The 14,916-nt window shown below is 43.1% G+C and overlaps 1 protein-coding gene and 1 long non-coding RNA gene across 8 annotated transcripts in view; one reads left to right on the top strand and one right to left on the bottom strand.

The window, feature by feature from the left end:
* The window catches only part of ERICH1 (glutamate rich 1), a 121,960-nt gene that overhangs the window by 103,947 nt on the left and 3,097 nt on the right, over nucleotides 1–14,916 (top strand). The window contains exons 5-7 of one of the 5 annotated variants that reach the window (XR_004376183.2): nucleotides 1,225–1,419; nucleotides 12,589–12,712; nucleotides 13,948–14,183. Coding sequence is in view for 3 of the 5 variants with exons in the window: in XM_075063704.1 (XP_074919805.1) it covers nucleotides 1,225–1,419; nucleotides 9,022–9,152 (326 nt within the window). In the remaining 2 variants the exon portion in view is untranslated. Of the gene's footprint in view, nucleotides 1–1,224; nucleotides 1,420–9,021; nucleotides 9,800–12,588; nucleotides 13,320–13,947; nucleotides 14,184–14,916 lie in introns of those variants that run through there. The other 4 variants (XR_012655486.1, XM_032798252.2, XM_075063704.1 and 1 more) reach the window with 4 other exon arrangements.
* The window catches only part of LOC142046553 (uncharacterized), a 36,550-nt gene continuing 31,526 nt past the window's right edge, over nucleotides 9,893–14,916 (bottom strand). Inside the window, exons 4-5 of one of the 3 annotated variants that reach the window (XR_012655489.1) lie at nucleotides 14,439–14,532; nucleotides 9,893–10,596 (exon numbers count right to left, since the gene is read on the bottom strand). This is a non-coding gene — a long non-coding RNA (uncharacterized LOC142046553). Of the gene's footprint in view, nucleotides 10,597–14,283; nucleotides 14,533–14,916 lie in introns of those variants that run through there. The other 2 variants (XR_012655487.1, XR_012655488.1) reach the window with 2 other exon arrangements.

The raw sequence follows: 14,916 nt of genomic DNA, 5'->3' as shown, positions 1-14,916 counted from the left end.
AGTTACGCTGTTATTTTCAGCATGCCAGCTCGAGCAGAGCTAGTGCTGGTATATCTACACAAGCTGAGACACTCACCTCTCAGCTCAAATGTACCCTGAGAGTAGAATTTGACTCTTAATTAACAATTCATTGAGCCAGAATGTAATCCTGTTCACTTTCCCATAGCTGTGTTGTCACAGTTCTAACAAAAAGTATTCAAACTGTCAGTTTCCAAAGTAGGCAAAGCTAAATTCTGTCAGCGATTGACAGATTGGTCCTAACTCCAAAGCTGCAGAGCAGACAGTAAACCTAACACGGACCTGGTTATTCACAAAAGAGAAATTGTCAGGCAAAAGCAAACCTATGTTATGGATTATATGTCACATTTACATATCAAGGTATGACTAACTTGCCTGTTAGGCAAACGGGGGGTTATATATAGATCTGAAATTATGCTATTTGCTTTTATCACAAGCTTTGTCATTGGGTACCTTACCACCCCATTTCCCTCCCCATTTTTAGATAAAATTGGAAGCCACTGCTTTCAGCATCATTTCCCAATGGTCACATTGAATTATATCTTTATATTTCTGTTAGAAAGATTAATGAGGAGGAATCTAAACACATCGCTAACAATTGTTTTTATTAGAAAAGCTAACTTTAAAGAAGGCCTGTCTAGAGGGGCTTATAGGGACAAACCATTCAAAGGTACTGGAATTGGAGAAGCTAGGAGAAGCAACAGCACAGTATGAAAAATCATAGTTTCCTTTCTAGTTTTATTGCATGCTATAATATATATTTTCAAAGCATAAATATTAATATGCAGGAATAAGATAACCAGTTGTCTCCCAAAAGGCTTTACAGCAGACCCTCTCTCTCTCTTTATGTATATCTATAAAAATGTGTGTGTACTGTACACAGACACTCGCTTTGACTATAGTACAGTTTTTTCCTTAGACTTCCTACTGTAGCATAAATCACAATTGTTCTTATTAGAAAAGCTAGGTGGTGAGTTTAGAGTTCTCACGATTCATTGGTAGTCCTATTGGCGTGTTCTTTACTTTCATATTCAGCATCTTCCTGTCTATCATGTTATTTTAATATCTAAGAAGAAATAGGCTGCATGTCAGTACAGCACAGTATTGGTTTTAAGGGAGGAAATGTATTTTAAAAGTAAAGGTAATTAACAAATTTTCAGTAAACGTGGAGAAGGTTCCTAAATTTATCTGGCCTTCTTTGTTCAGATAAATCAAAATGCACAGATTCACCTATGAGCTCAGCAACCGTCCAAGAGATTTTGCAACATCTTGAATCTCACAGCATGGCTCCCTCAGATGTGAGACTTCTGCAGCAGCTGAAATCCCTTGTACTTTTGCAGGATACTGAGAGATTGAAGGGCATTTTGGAACAATTCCAAGAACATTCCATGATGCTGCCTGGTATGTACAGTTTACTCATCATACCGCTGATGTTCTTAACATTTAGAAATGTTCAAATATTCAAATTTGTCGTGAGTCTCATACAGAGATAAAACAGTAACTAAATAACTACATAATGGTGAAAGTAAAATTATTACAAGATTATGAAAGCATCGTTCTTCAAAAGGAAGACATTAATTTTCCTTTTTGGGGGGGAGGGGTTATGATTGATATGAAACCACAGCAGAGGCGAGTACTGCAAGGTGCTGAATGTCCTCAGCTCCCAAAGAAGTTAGTGAGAGTTGATGGCTCTCAGAATTGCATAGGAAGAGATCAACTATTTGAATAGGTTTAGTCCCTGTTTCTTCTCAATGCTTAGAATAAGAAACCAGTATTGTGAACTATACCTATACCATTGTGTATAGTATTTTAAAGTGTCTTGAAAAGTAATGAGTACGAGAGTGGTAGTTGTGACCTATCAAGGTACAATTCAGACTAATAAGTAGTTGTGTCATCCCTGCCATTTAACCTGGGGTGCCCTTTCGAGTGTCTTGCTGCTGTAGCCTGGACTGTTAACAAACAGCCTCCAGCATGGAACTCAATCCCAGCGATGTCTATGTGCACTGCAGCCAGCCAGCCACACCCTGATTCTTACCAGCCTTAAAAATTACCACAGGATGACCCCAACCCAGTCCTAGTCCCAGATTTCCCCCCAGAAACATGTCCTGTACTGCCCAGCCCTCTCCTAGACAATACAAAAATATTAAGTCCATTATTCATTTTAGGAAATAATATGCACACAACTTGTTACTCCAAATGGAGTTACCCAGATGCTTCAGCTTGAACACAATGGATGAGATAAAACAATCAAACAAGTTTATTAACTACAAAGAAAGAGGTAGTTACAACAAAAATAGAGATAAAAAGCTTACTGGCACCTAACTTAATAAACTATATTAGATTCAAAGCAAAGTTTTCTCACTACATGCTTCAGCAGTCTTACTGGCCAAACTCTTTAGGTCAGGACCCCTCTCCCAGAATCCAATGGCTGCTTCCTTTGTCTCTTCAGATGTAATGAATGTGATGGGTTAGAAGAGGCAGCTGGGGGGCGGGGGGGTCCCTTGTAGTGTTTTCCCCCCCCTTTTATAGTTTCAGGCCCCTTCTTAAAAACATTTCCAGCTGAGACGCAGGAGACAACGGGTCTATGTGGAAAGATATTCCCTGTTGGGTTTTTTTTTTCACCTGTTTGATGACTCTATTCACTGCTTAAATGCAATTTAAGGCAAGCCTACAGGACCAATCCACACAAGCTGTCCATTTCCTGGAAATTACTGTGCTAATAAGCGATGGTCACATAAACACCACGCTATACCGGAAACCTACTGACTGCTATACTTATCTACATACCTCCAGCTTCCATCCAAGACACACCACACGATTCCTTGTCTACAGCCAAGCTTTGTGATACAACCGCATTTACTCCAATCCCACAGAGACAAGCACCTACAAGATCTCTATCAAGCATTCTTAAAACTACAGTACCCACCTGCTGAAGTGAAGAAACAGATTGACAGAGCCAGAAGAGTACCCAGAAGTCATCTACTACTGGACAGGCCCAACAAAGTAGATAACTAACCATCACCTTCAGCCCCCAACTAAAACCTCTCTAGTGCATCATCAAAGATCTACAACCTATCCTGAAAGACGATCCCACACTCTCAGACCAGTCCTTGCTTACAGACAGCCCCTCAACCTGAAGCAATCACCAGCAACCACACACCACAAACACTAATCCAGGAACCTATCCTTGCAACAAAGCCAAATGCCAACTCTGTTCACATATCTATTCAAGTGACACCATCATAGGACCTAATCACATCAGCCACACCATCAGGGGCTCATTCACTTGCAAATCTACCAATGTGATATATGCTATCATGTGCCAGCAATGCCCCTCTGCCATGTACATTGGCCAAACTGGACAGTCTCTACGCAAAAGAATAAATGGACACAAATCTGACATCAGGAATCATAACATCCAAAAACCAGTAGGAGAACACTTCAACCTCTCTGGTCACTCAGTAACAGACTTAAAGGTGGCAATTTTCTAACAGAAAAGCTTCAAAACAGACTCCAATGAGAAACTGCTGAACTGGAATTAATTTGCAAGATAGATACCGTTAACTTGGGCTTGACTAGAGACTGGGAGTGGCTGGGTTATTACACAAATTGCATCTATTTCCCCATGTTAAGTATCCTCACACCTTCTTGTCAACTGTCTGGAATGGGCCATCTTGATTATCACTACAAAAGTTTTTTTTTCTCCTGCTGGTAATAGCTCGTCTTAATTAATTAGCCTCTTAGAGTTGGTATGGCAACTTCCACCTTTTCATGTTCTCTGTATGTATATATCAGTGTTTCTCAAACTGGGGTTGCTGCTTGTGTAGGGAAAGCCCTTGATGGGACGGGACGGTTTGTTTACCTGCCCCGTCTGAAGGTCTGTACGATGGTGGCTCCCACTGGCCGCAGTTCACCGTTGCAGGCCAGTGGGAGCTGCTGGAAGCGGTGGCCAGATGTCCCTTGGCCTGCGCTGCTTCCAGCAGCTCCCATTCGCCCGGAACAGCGAACTGTGGCCAGTAGGAGCCATGATCGGCCAGACCTGCGGACGGGCCAGGTAAACAAACTGGCCTGGCCTGCCAGGGGCTTTCCCTACAGAAACACTGGTATATCTGTTTGAGAAACACTGGTATATCTGTCTTCTTATTATATGTTCCATTCTATGCATCTGATGAAGTGGGCTGTAGCCGACGAAAGCTTATGCTCAAATAAATTTGTTAGTCTCTAAGGTGCCACAAGTACTACTATTCCTTCCTTTGTTTAGGACCTGACTTCTGCCTGGGCAGGGCTGTGGGTTTTGGAACAAGTGTTAACAACATCATACAGGGGAATCTTATAAATTTACATACAATGTTGCCAGACATATTTTACAAGGACAGAACTGATCAGCAAATTATGAATTTTCAAATGATACTTTACAAGGCATATTTTGTACAAAGATTATTACAATAGAGGAGAGGTTCTTAACCTATTTATCATTGTGAGCCACATATGCAGCTCTTTGTGTTATGTGGGCCGCATCTGCACCATATAAAAATACTACCTTTATGGCCCTGAGGATGTCATATGGGCCACAGCTGTGTGCTGATTAGGCCACAATTGGCCCATAGGCTGCAGGTTGAGAACCATTGGAACAGAGTTTAGGGTGTGAATACAAGGGTATATTCTGTCCTAGTAGTGCAGTAACTGAGTAAGCGAAGACAGTAGTCACTGGATACTTGAGAGTAACTCTTACAGAGGACTGGGCATTAGAACCTACTATAATTTTATATGATTGTAATGCACAAGGCCCCAGTAGGGTTTGAGGCATCATTGTCCTGCCCTGAAAGGTTTACAGTCTGAGGCTTTTCACCAGACCTCAGCTATTATTCCCTACTCTTTCAAATATTGAAGTGTTTCAATATTTGAAGACCTGGAGGATTGGCAGTGCATCTGCATGTGGAATAAAATGCATATATACAGTAAATGTAAAGAATCATCCTTCACTGTGATCACAGCTGAACTGCCTAAAGTTGGAGCTGGAATTTTAGGACCAGATTCTGCCACCCTTAAGTACATTGTGTTATCTGACTGATTTCAGTAAATACTCACAAAGTAAAATACAACTCAGCATTAATAGGGGTAAGAGAATTGGGCCTTTAATAAAAGGCCTAATTCAGCTTCCATTAAGTCAATGAGAAGTGAGAGTTGAGTCATGTGCAAAGTCATTATAAGAAAGCAGCAGAGAATCCTGTGGCACCTTATAGACTAACAGAGGTTTTGGAGCGTGAGCTTTCGTGGGTGAATACCCACTTCGTCAGACGCAGTATTCGAAAATTAAACCACGGGCACAGGATCATAGTATGGCTAGTACAAGCCAAGCTAGAATAACAGAAACGAGTTAGTTCAGTCAGCGAGGGTAAGGCCTGTGTCTAAGGCAGTAGTAGAGGTGAAAACCAAGGAGGAGAAAACTGTTTCTGTAATGCAACCATTCACAGGTCTTTGTTTTCCAGGAGCTGATGTGTCAAATTGCAAATGAACTGAAGCTCAGCCTAGTTCTCTTTGCAAGTCTGGGTCCGAGTTTTTGCTGCAGGATAGCCACCTTAAGTCGCTATAGTTGTGCCAGGAGAGTTGAAGTGCTCTCACTACAGGTTTTTGTATAATAATGCCATTCCTGTATCTGATTTGTGTCCATTATCTTTCCGTTAGTGATCTGTCCAGTGGCCGATGGACAAGCAAGGCGCATGCGGCATATGATGGATATACATGGAGTGACGTGCAGAGTGAATGAACCAGTATGTGTGGCGACTCTGCGTTTAGGTCCTACTGCTGGTGTCGTCGTGTAGATATTGAGGCAGAGTGGCATCGAGGTTTGTTGCATGTGATTGGTCCTGAGTGTGAGTTACTATGGTGCGGTGGCAGTTGAACTTGTGAGAATACGTTTCAGTTGGCAGGTTGTCTGTGGGCGAGGACTGGCCTGCCACCAAGTGTAATGTCGTGCAAACCGTGATGGTACATTGTCCAGGAGGGTTGTAGGATCCCTTGATATGCGTGAGGGTTTTAGTGGGGGCGTAACTTATGGCCAGGTGGAGCCTGTTTGCTTTCTTGGGTTTTCTTGCAGTAGGAGGCTTCTGGGTAACACCGTCTGGCTCTGTTGATCTGTTTCCCTATTTCCCTCTGCGGGATTCGTAGTTTAGAGAATGCTGGGGTAGATTTTGGATAGGTTTGTCGCGTCTGAGGGTAGAGCGATGCGGTTACCTCAGTGCTATAGGCTGTAACAATGGAACGGGTAGTGCCCGGGATGGAAGCTGTGAGCATGAAAGTAGGCCCGACGCGGTCGTAGGTTCGATAATAGAGTGGTGTTAATGGGACCCCTCGCTTAGCACCGTGGTGGTTCCCTAAAATGGACCTCCCGTTAGATTGGTCGAGCGCTGAGTTGAGGGGGGTGAAAGTGTTGAAAATCGTGGAACTCAGAGTCTCCTTCCCATGTCCCAGATGATTCAGATGTCAAAATCTGCGACCCAGGGAAAGGAGACTTCTAGAAAGATAATCCAACCACGATTTAACAACTTCCACCCACCATCAGACCTCAGCCTGAGACCAAGTCTACACGGGAGGTCACTTTCAGACACCAACGGTTCAGAAAAAAGATAAAACAAGCAAATAAGCGCGATGGTCAATAAACACCAACATCTATATGAAAGACCTACCGACCGTACGCCTGACCTCAATAGCTCAGCTCATCCCGGCACATCACACGATCACATTGTCTACAGCCAAGCATCGAGTACAACCCGCACTGCTCTAACCCCTCAGACAGAAGACCACACCTACATATAACCCACCCAAGCAGTCTCTAAACCTACCATCCGCACAGGAATAGGAACAGATCAACAGAGCAGACGTGTACCCAGAACCTCCACTGCAAGAAAACCCAAAAGATAAACCACAGACTCCACTGCCATCACAATACAGCCCCCAGCTAAACCTCCACGGCATCAATCAAGGGATCTACAACCCCATCCTGGACAAGACCACATTTTCGTCCAGGTCTTTGGGTGGCAGCAGTCCTCGCCCACAGACACCTGCCAACGAAGACGTATTCTCGACCCATAGCACTGAGCACACCGCACCAATAGTAACACCAGCTCAGGAACCAATCCATGAAAACCTCGATGCCAAACTCTGCCAACAATCACACCAGCGACACCATCATAGGACCATAACCAGATCAGAACTCCACACCATCACTGCGTTCATCACCTTGCACGTCCACCAATAGTGCAACATCCTACGCCATCATAATGCCAGCAACTGCCTCTCTGCATATGTGAACACAGCTCCGCGTGGCCAAACGGACCGCAATCACTACGTGAAAAGTGATAAATGCCAGACACAATCTAGATGATCATTATATTTTTTGTGCAATTAAATACAAAAACCCTGTAAGGGAGAGGCATCAAACTCGCCCCAGCCCACACTATAGCAGAGCAGTAAGGCGGCTAACCCCTGCACAGCAAAAAAATTCAGGACCAAAGACTGCAAAGAGAAACGCTCTGAGCTCAGTCAATGCAAATTTGACACATCAGCTCCTGGACTAACAAAGCACTGTGAAAGGGAATGCCAACATTGACTAGACACCAGTTTCTCTCCTTCGATCTTTCATCACCTCTGACTCCCGCAGACAACAGACTCACCACCCCCAACCTGAAACTAACCTACGTTACGCATCACGAGCTTGCCATGCCTATGCTCATAAAAGCTACCTGCCCCCCCGTGGAACACATATTCCACGTAACTGCGCTAGACGAAGTGGGTATTCACCCACGAAAGCTCACGCTCCAAAACCTCTGTTAGTCTATAAGGTGCCACAGGATTCTCTGCTGCTTTCACAGATCCAGACTAACACGGCTACCCCTCTGATACTTAAAGTCATTATAGTCACTGTGCACATGACTCAGAACCCATTGAAGTTAATGGAAATCTTTTTACTGGCTTCGGGTGGGCTTTTGGATTAGGCTCACCTTTTCTCTGTCGCTCTCTTTTTAGTAAAAGAGAACTGCTGAACAGAATAAGGAAACGAAAACAAACTAATTTGGAAAAATCCCTCAGAAAATGTAAAATAAGCATTCACAGCAGAGGTGCCCTTTGAAATAAGTATTTTTTCTCTTTTAGAAGACTGAAAACATCCCTGCTGGTGTACAGCCTCATTTATTCTTCCAGTTGATTTTCTCCTCATGTCTTTAGTCACTCCTAGTTCAGTTCTACTGTCACTCGCACCTATTTTCCACTGGTCAATACAATCAAATTTCTATTCCTCATGTACACCAATGTACGAGAAGAACCAGCCCTCTGTATTTTAAGTGTTATTTAAAGGCCTGCTCTATACTAACTTACCTCAGCAGAGGTAATCACTTTTCAGCTTTATTTTTTGAAATCTCAAAGAGCTACAGTGTAATGGTAAGAAATTACTTCTGACATAAGATTTTTAATTATGTATTTATTTTTATACCTTTTAATGAATAAACTTTTTCTTTCACAGTCCAAAAAACCCCAGATTTAATCTACAATAGACAGCTGATAAAAGCAGAGAACCTTCCGTGTAGCTATTACAGAAATTTGCTGCCTCAGCAAACTCAGCTGCTCATTACAGAAATGCTATTCAGAAAGATAAAACATAAGAGTACTTCTTAGTAACTCCAATATTTCCCAAACATGATATCTAAATTCCATCAGGACTTGCTCATATGATTCTCTTGCCTCTGTTTCTGGTGTGTTTGTTTGTTTTTCTACTGGGCCATGGTGCCCTAGAATAAAGAATCATTCCTCATTAACTTCTTGAAAGAAGAACAGTTTTTATTAGTATTAGCAGGGAGGCTTATTTTTGCAAAACAAACCAGTTCTTTTTCCTGTGTTTCAAGAAGCAATATGTTAACAAAAGAATCCCTTTTCGCTATGGTTATGATTCAGCATAAGACACCTGGGTCAAATGGCTGATTTGTGTGAGTATTTTTTTTTTAATGACAGATGTTGTAGTGGGCCGGCGTGGCTCCCCTCCTCCCCAGAGTGGGTCAGGCCGCGCCGGAGGCCAGAGTGGACGGAGCTACAGAGCTCTGAGCCCACCCCTCAAAGGGTCAGGCGGCGACCTGGAACTATAAAAACCGGCCCTCAGAGCTCAGTCAGGCCCCAGCAGCCGGAGAGAACAGACGTCCGTCAGGGGGCCCAAGACTGGGAAACTCCGACAACCCAGGGGAGCCGCCCTGACTGGCCTGAGTTCCCCCATGCTCGCTACCAGGAGGAGCTGTCTGAGCCTCCCCATGCTTGCTATTTGGAGGAGCTGCCGGAGCCTCCCTGCGCTTGCTACCCAGAGGAGCTGCCGGAGCTTCCCCGCACCTGCTACCTGGAGGAGCCGACGGGGCTCCCCTGCGCCTGCTGCTACCTGGAGGAGCCGCCAGCTCTACCCTGGCCCGACTATCCCAAGGAACTCCCGGACCTACCACCCAGCCCCGGTCACGATGAGCCTATGCTTGTGGACCCTTCAGAGGCCGACTTTAGGACCCAGGTAGGTCCCAAGGGGGAGTACGGAAGCAGCCCAGGGGCAGCCAACCCCAGTCAGGCGGCGGAGTTGCCGGAGCCTATGTCAGTGTGTTGCGGCCAGGAACCCCACTGACTGACCAGCAGAGTGACAGCCACTGTTAGGGCCCCGGGCTGGGACGCAGTGGAGTGGGAGGGCCTGCGTCCCCCCTGCCACCCCACTCCGGGGTGGCAGACTCCCCCTCTCCCTGGCCTGAGGACGCCGGTAACTGTTACTGTTTCTCAGCCCTGACCAAAGGCCTGAGCTTACTGACTCAGCGTTTGCTGCCCCGCCCTGACCGAGGGCTGGGCCTTTAAGACTGCTACTGTTGCTCAGCCCTGACGCAGGCCTGAGCTTACTGACCCTGTGCTTGCTGTCCACCCTGACGTAGGGCCCGGCGCCTCGCGGTTATTATGGTTCCACCCTGCTGGAGGGCCTGAGCCCCTCACCCGCCGGGCGGACAAGTACCACCAGGACCACTGGGCTCGTTTCCTGGACCAACCGGAGTAGAGTGGGCCGGCATGGCTCCCCTCTTCCCCGGAGAGGGTCGAGCTCCGGCACCACACGTGTACAGGAGTCATGAAGAAGAATGAATAAAAGTCTTTATGCAGACCCTCTCCTTATACATAATAATGTATCTTCCTCAACTCTGAACTTTATAATGGTGTTATTGCTTTACCCTGTTATAGAAAAGATAATTGAATAAAGCATTCATGTGGAATTCTCTTCACACTTCTCAGAACATTACTGTGATTGGGAGGTATTGTTCAGCAGACAGAAGGAAGAAAAAAGAAAAGAAGAAAAAGGAAACGTACATTTTATTTTAAGTTCTTAGTTCCTGTTCTTTGTCAGAGCATGCAATGGTGGTGGTATAGATGCCAGGAAGAGGAGAGGTGGGAAACACCTCAGAGTTGCAGGGAGAATACATGGCAGAGCCTTCTTAGGACAGTGAAACTGTAGAAATACGCACTTCAAGCTGTCATTCTCTCTCTGGCCCTTAGGTCTTCATACCAAGTGAGGAAACATATCTGAAAAAAGAAGGGGAAATCCAGGATGCCCATGACTATGTGGTGCACTTTAACCAAGCTAGAGGTGGTCCCCTAGATCACTTCAGAACCAGAGCCAGGAGATTGGGTGGGCAGACTGACTCCAACATGAAACTGCAGAACTGGAATTAATTTGCAAACTGGACACCATCACATTAGGCCTGAATAAAGACTGGGAGTGGTTGGGTCATTACAAAACCTAAACCTAATTTCCCCAATACTAATTTCCCCCTACTGTTACTCACACCTTCTTGTCAACTCTCTGAAATGGGCCACTCTCATTACCACTTCAAAAGTTATTTTTCTTCCTTAGTATCCTGCTGTTAATTGAATTGTCTCGTTAGACTGACCTCACACTTCGTAAGGCAACTCCTATCCTTTCATGTATTTATACCTGCTTCTGTATTTTCCACTCCATGCATCAGATGAAGTGGGTTCTAGCCCATGAAAGCTTATGCCCAAATAAATTTGTTAGTCTCTAAAATGCCACAAGGATTCCTCATTGTTTTCGCTGATACAGACTAACATGGCTACCACTCTGAAACCCGAAGTTAGAGGTGATAAAAAACTTTCATTTTAAAAATAAGATTTAAAAATGGCAATTTTTCTAAAAATATTTTTGTTCGTTTTCAAAATTTAAAAAATTGTGACCATGTTTGCAAGGAAAACCTAACATTTTTCAATTCTTTTGAAATTTTTCACAAAAAATGTGTACCATTTTTTAGCCCTCTCTACCCAGAGTCTTCCATACACCTGAAGAGGATAGGAATAGGGGTCAAATATAAAGGAATCTCTCATAGCAGAAGTTTCGATTACCTCTTCCAGAAAGTGTGGGAAACAGAATGCTGCTTGTGAGTCTACTTTGGAGGGGAGGTTGGGTTGCTTCATGTCACAAAAAAGGGTCTGTGACTAGAAGATAAAGTTTTTATATGCTGTTGGGAATTGCAAATTTTAGAATGAGCAATTCTTAGTCCTAATCCTGACAGTGTGTTAAGAGCATAGGTAATTATCCAATAGAAAAATAGTGTCATTATTCCCTGATATATGACCTCATTCAGTTTCTACTCCTTAGTCCCCTTCCCTTGTCTGTTAACATTTTCTCTTTGTTGGCGAGTATCAAGTCTAAAATAGACTCCTCACTTGTTGCCTAGGAAATTATCACTCACTAAAGAGCTGAAAGCTACTTTTTGCTGGGCAATTTGTCCTCTAAAAATATTTCGTTTGTGTTTTGCAGGCCAGGAAAAGTAATAGTTATGCTGCACTTAGGTACACTACATATGCTTCAAATTAGTACATATGCCTTCGCAGTGTTCAAAATAAAATTTTTTGCAGAGTATTCATACAAAAGGAAATAAAATAGGAAAGCTGCATTAAAATGACTTTATAGAGCAGTCTTAAATGTGATAGCACAGCAATAAGTACCATAGCTATACCTATCCAAAACAGAGTTAAATAAATGGGAATCTTTATGTTAAGGCTGAAGCTCTGGTCATACTGTGCTTTTAGGTAGCTGCACATTGCTTAGCACAAGCTCACATGGGGCTCTAAGTGCTGCTGTAATACAACTCATAATGAATAAAGGATAGGTGAAATCACTCTCCATTCAGAGAATACCTAAGGAAATGATGCAGATCACAGACTGTTTCAGCCTCAACTATACACTTGTGGTTGTATCATTTTAATCCACTTTTCAGTGTTGTTGATTAAGAAGTAATTCAGTGGTTGCACTGAACAATATAAGGCCAGAGTCAGCCCTGGTACAAGCAACTAATCTCCTATGAAGAGCTGTGCTTGCTTATTCCAGGAATGAATTAGGTCTGTGATCTTCAAGTTTATATTGGTGTCTCAAGCTCCAAGGGTTATTTTGTTTGTATTTTGTCAGATGAAAACAGATGTTTATATGGCTTTTTTTTAACCTTCATATATTTGATTGCTGAAAAATATTTCAGGAAGAATTTGGCTTTTTCTTTTCAGATCATGCCAAAATAATCTCTTCTCTGTTCTACTACTGGATTACAGATATCCTTCCTGTGAAGAACAGGAAATAAAGCATGTGTGTGTGTCCATCTGTGCAGAGTTAAAATTTAATATACAAACTGTAAGTTGAATCGTGAATGTTCAGAAATAGCACTGTACATGCTGTATATTCAGCAAGGTAAATGAAGTATTTTTCATATCATTGACTTCCTCTAAAATATATAAAAGTATTTTGATTTTGTATTTTGGTTGGTTGGGAACATTTTACATATGGGCATGTGTCAACCAAATCGTTTAACATAGACCCCGAATCTGTTTGCACAGTTGGATCTGTGCAAACAGATGCATCTTTTTGCCGGATTAGGGACATATGGGATGGTTTCTAGGTGCTCAAACCCTTTTGATTCAAGAGTTACATTAAACTTAAATGTTTATTACTAATTTCTTTCTAGAAAATGTGGTTTTTAGCTATTATTGTTTACAGAGTGTCAGAATGTATTCTAGGTGGAATTTATAACACCATCTATAGGTAAGGTAGCCCAACACTTCCTATATAAGACCCTTTTTTTAGTTGAATTTAATTTTGCCAAACTTTAATCATTTGAGCTGAAATTTTCCATGCTGGGTGACTGCCGCAGGCTTTTTTGGAAAGTTCAGCCACAACAGTTTCACAGTTTGAGAAAGACAAAAAGGAAAATAAAGTTGTTTTTAAAACTTTGAGAAATCTCTTTTCTAGCCATGTTGTTTTATTAAAAATTTAAATAATTTTAAATCACATATATAGTTATAAATATATTTTTAAAAAATTCTGATGATCTTTTCTTTAGAAAGCTCTGGTAAGTTCCTCCATGCACTGTAGCAGGGACTTGAAATTTGGCAAGGGCTGGCAGTTGTCAGGGATGTGTCTCTTGTGGTCATTGTGAAAATCTGTCCAAATCTGACAAAGTTATAAATCTTTGAAATATTGCAGTTTGCAGGTGCTCAGTAGAGATTTGCTAGAGTTTACTAGCTACCATCTCCAAAGATTCCAGCTCCTCAGTCCCTGTGTGTGACTGGACTGTGCCTGCTCCCTCCAGCCCAGAACTACAGGGTGAAATCTGACTTTCCCTGTAATGGCTCCTCTGGGCAAGAGTGGAACTGGGCACCAGAAGTGAGCGCAGGGAACCTGTCTCTCCTGTGCCCTTAATAACCCCCATATTGGCACGCAGGGTGGGAGTGAAGAGGGAGACTGGGACCCAACATAAGGAATATGAAAGGATGAGACTAGGACTTACAGTGCAACTTTCATTCAGCCCCCTTATGCATATGCATTATGATAGTCTTTAATTCAATGATCACATACTGTTTTTTCCATAGGATCCCACCTCATTCAGTGCATAGGATGGACCTCTCTGGGGATCAGTCAAGGTGGTTTTGCAGAAGTGGGAAGATGTGCAGTGAAGGAAGCAAGGTATTGTTGGAAGAGAAGGGATTGCCTTCTGGTTAAGGCAGCTGAATGCTGCCCTGAAGAACTGGATTTTATTACTCCCTCTGCCACAGAGCATCTCTTATGCTAGGCAAGTCACTTAAATTAAACATTTCACAGGTGGTCACTAATTTTGTTCTTCGTTTTCTGTTTACCTGACTTGAGAGGCTGGGGTCTGTTTTGCAGAAATGTTGAGCGCTCACGGCTGCAAACATCCGCAAAGCTACTTCATTGCCCTCCTTCAAATCCCTCCATAGAACTCTTCTTTCCTGTAAGGCCTACACACTTGACAGTTTAATTATGTTGACCAAAATGATCTCGTTTCCTTGTACTCCCCTGTTGGTCTGTCTGCTCCATTGATTGACTCTTGTCATATACTTACGTTGTAAGCTCTTTTGGGCAGGGACTTTCTTTTCTGTGTTTGCACAGTGCCCAGCACAATGGAGTTCAAGTCCATGATGAGCTCCTAAGCGCTACTGCAATACATCTAATGACGGTGATAAGTGAATGTATAAAGTGCTATACAATGCTAAGCACCTGGAAAAGTCAGGCACTGGGTATCTCAGATTGGGCACCCAAAGTCAGTTAACAGTTCTGACCTTGATCTCCTGTGCCTCAGTTCCCCGCACCTTCACATCACAGGTGTTGTGAACATTCATGAATGTTTGTGAAGTAGTTGGATGCTATAGTGAGGAGCACCATAGAAAAGGAAATTCATAATTATTTTTTCAGAGCAGGGTTTGAATAGTGCGCAGCAAATAAGGCATTGCACCGCACATTGAAAAACAAAGAGAAAACAAAATATTGAATAGCTGCTGTGACAGAGTTCCTCCTCTACCTTGGTGGGTCCTGCGCTTATT

The sequence above is a fragment of the Chelonoidis abingdonii genome, chromosome 3 (assembly GCF_003597395.2).
Source record: "Chelonoidis abingdonii isolate Lonesome George chromosome 3, CheloAbing_2.0, whole genome shotgun sequence".
Classification (NCBI taxonomy): domain Eukaryota; kingdom Metazoa; phylum Chordata; order Testudines; family Testudinidae; genus Chelonoidis; species Chelonoidis abingdonii.
The sequence above is the reverse complement of the archived record's forward strand: the minus strand, read 5'-3'. Positions and strand labels throughout refer to the sequence as shown.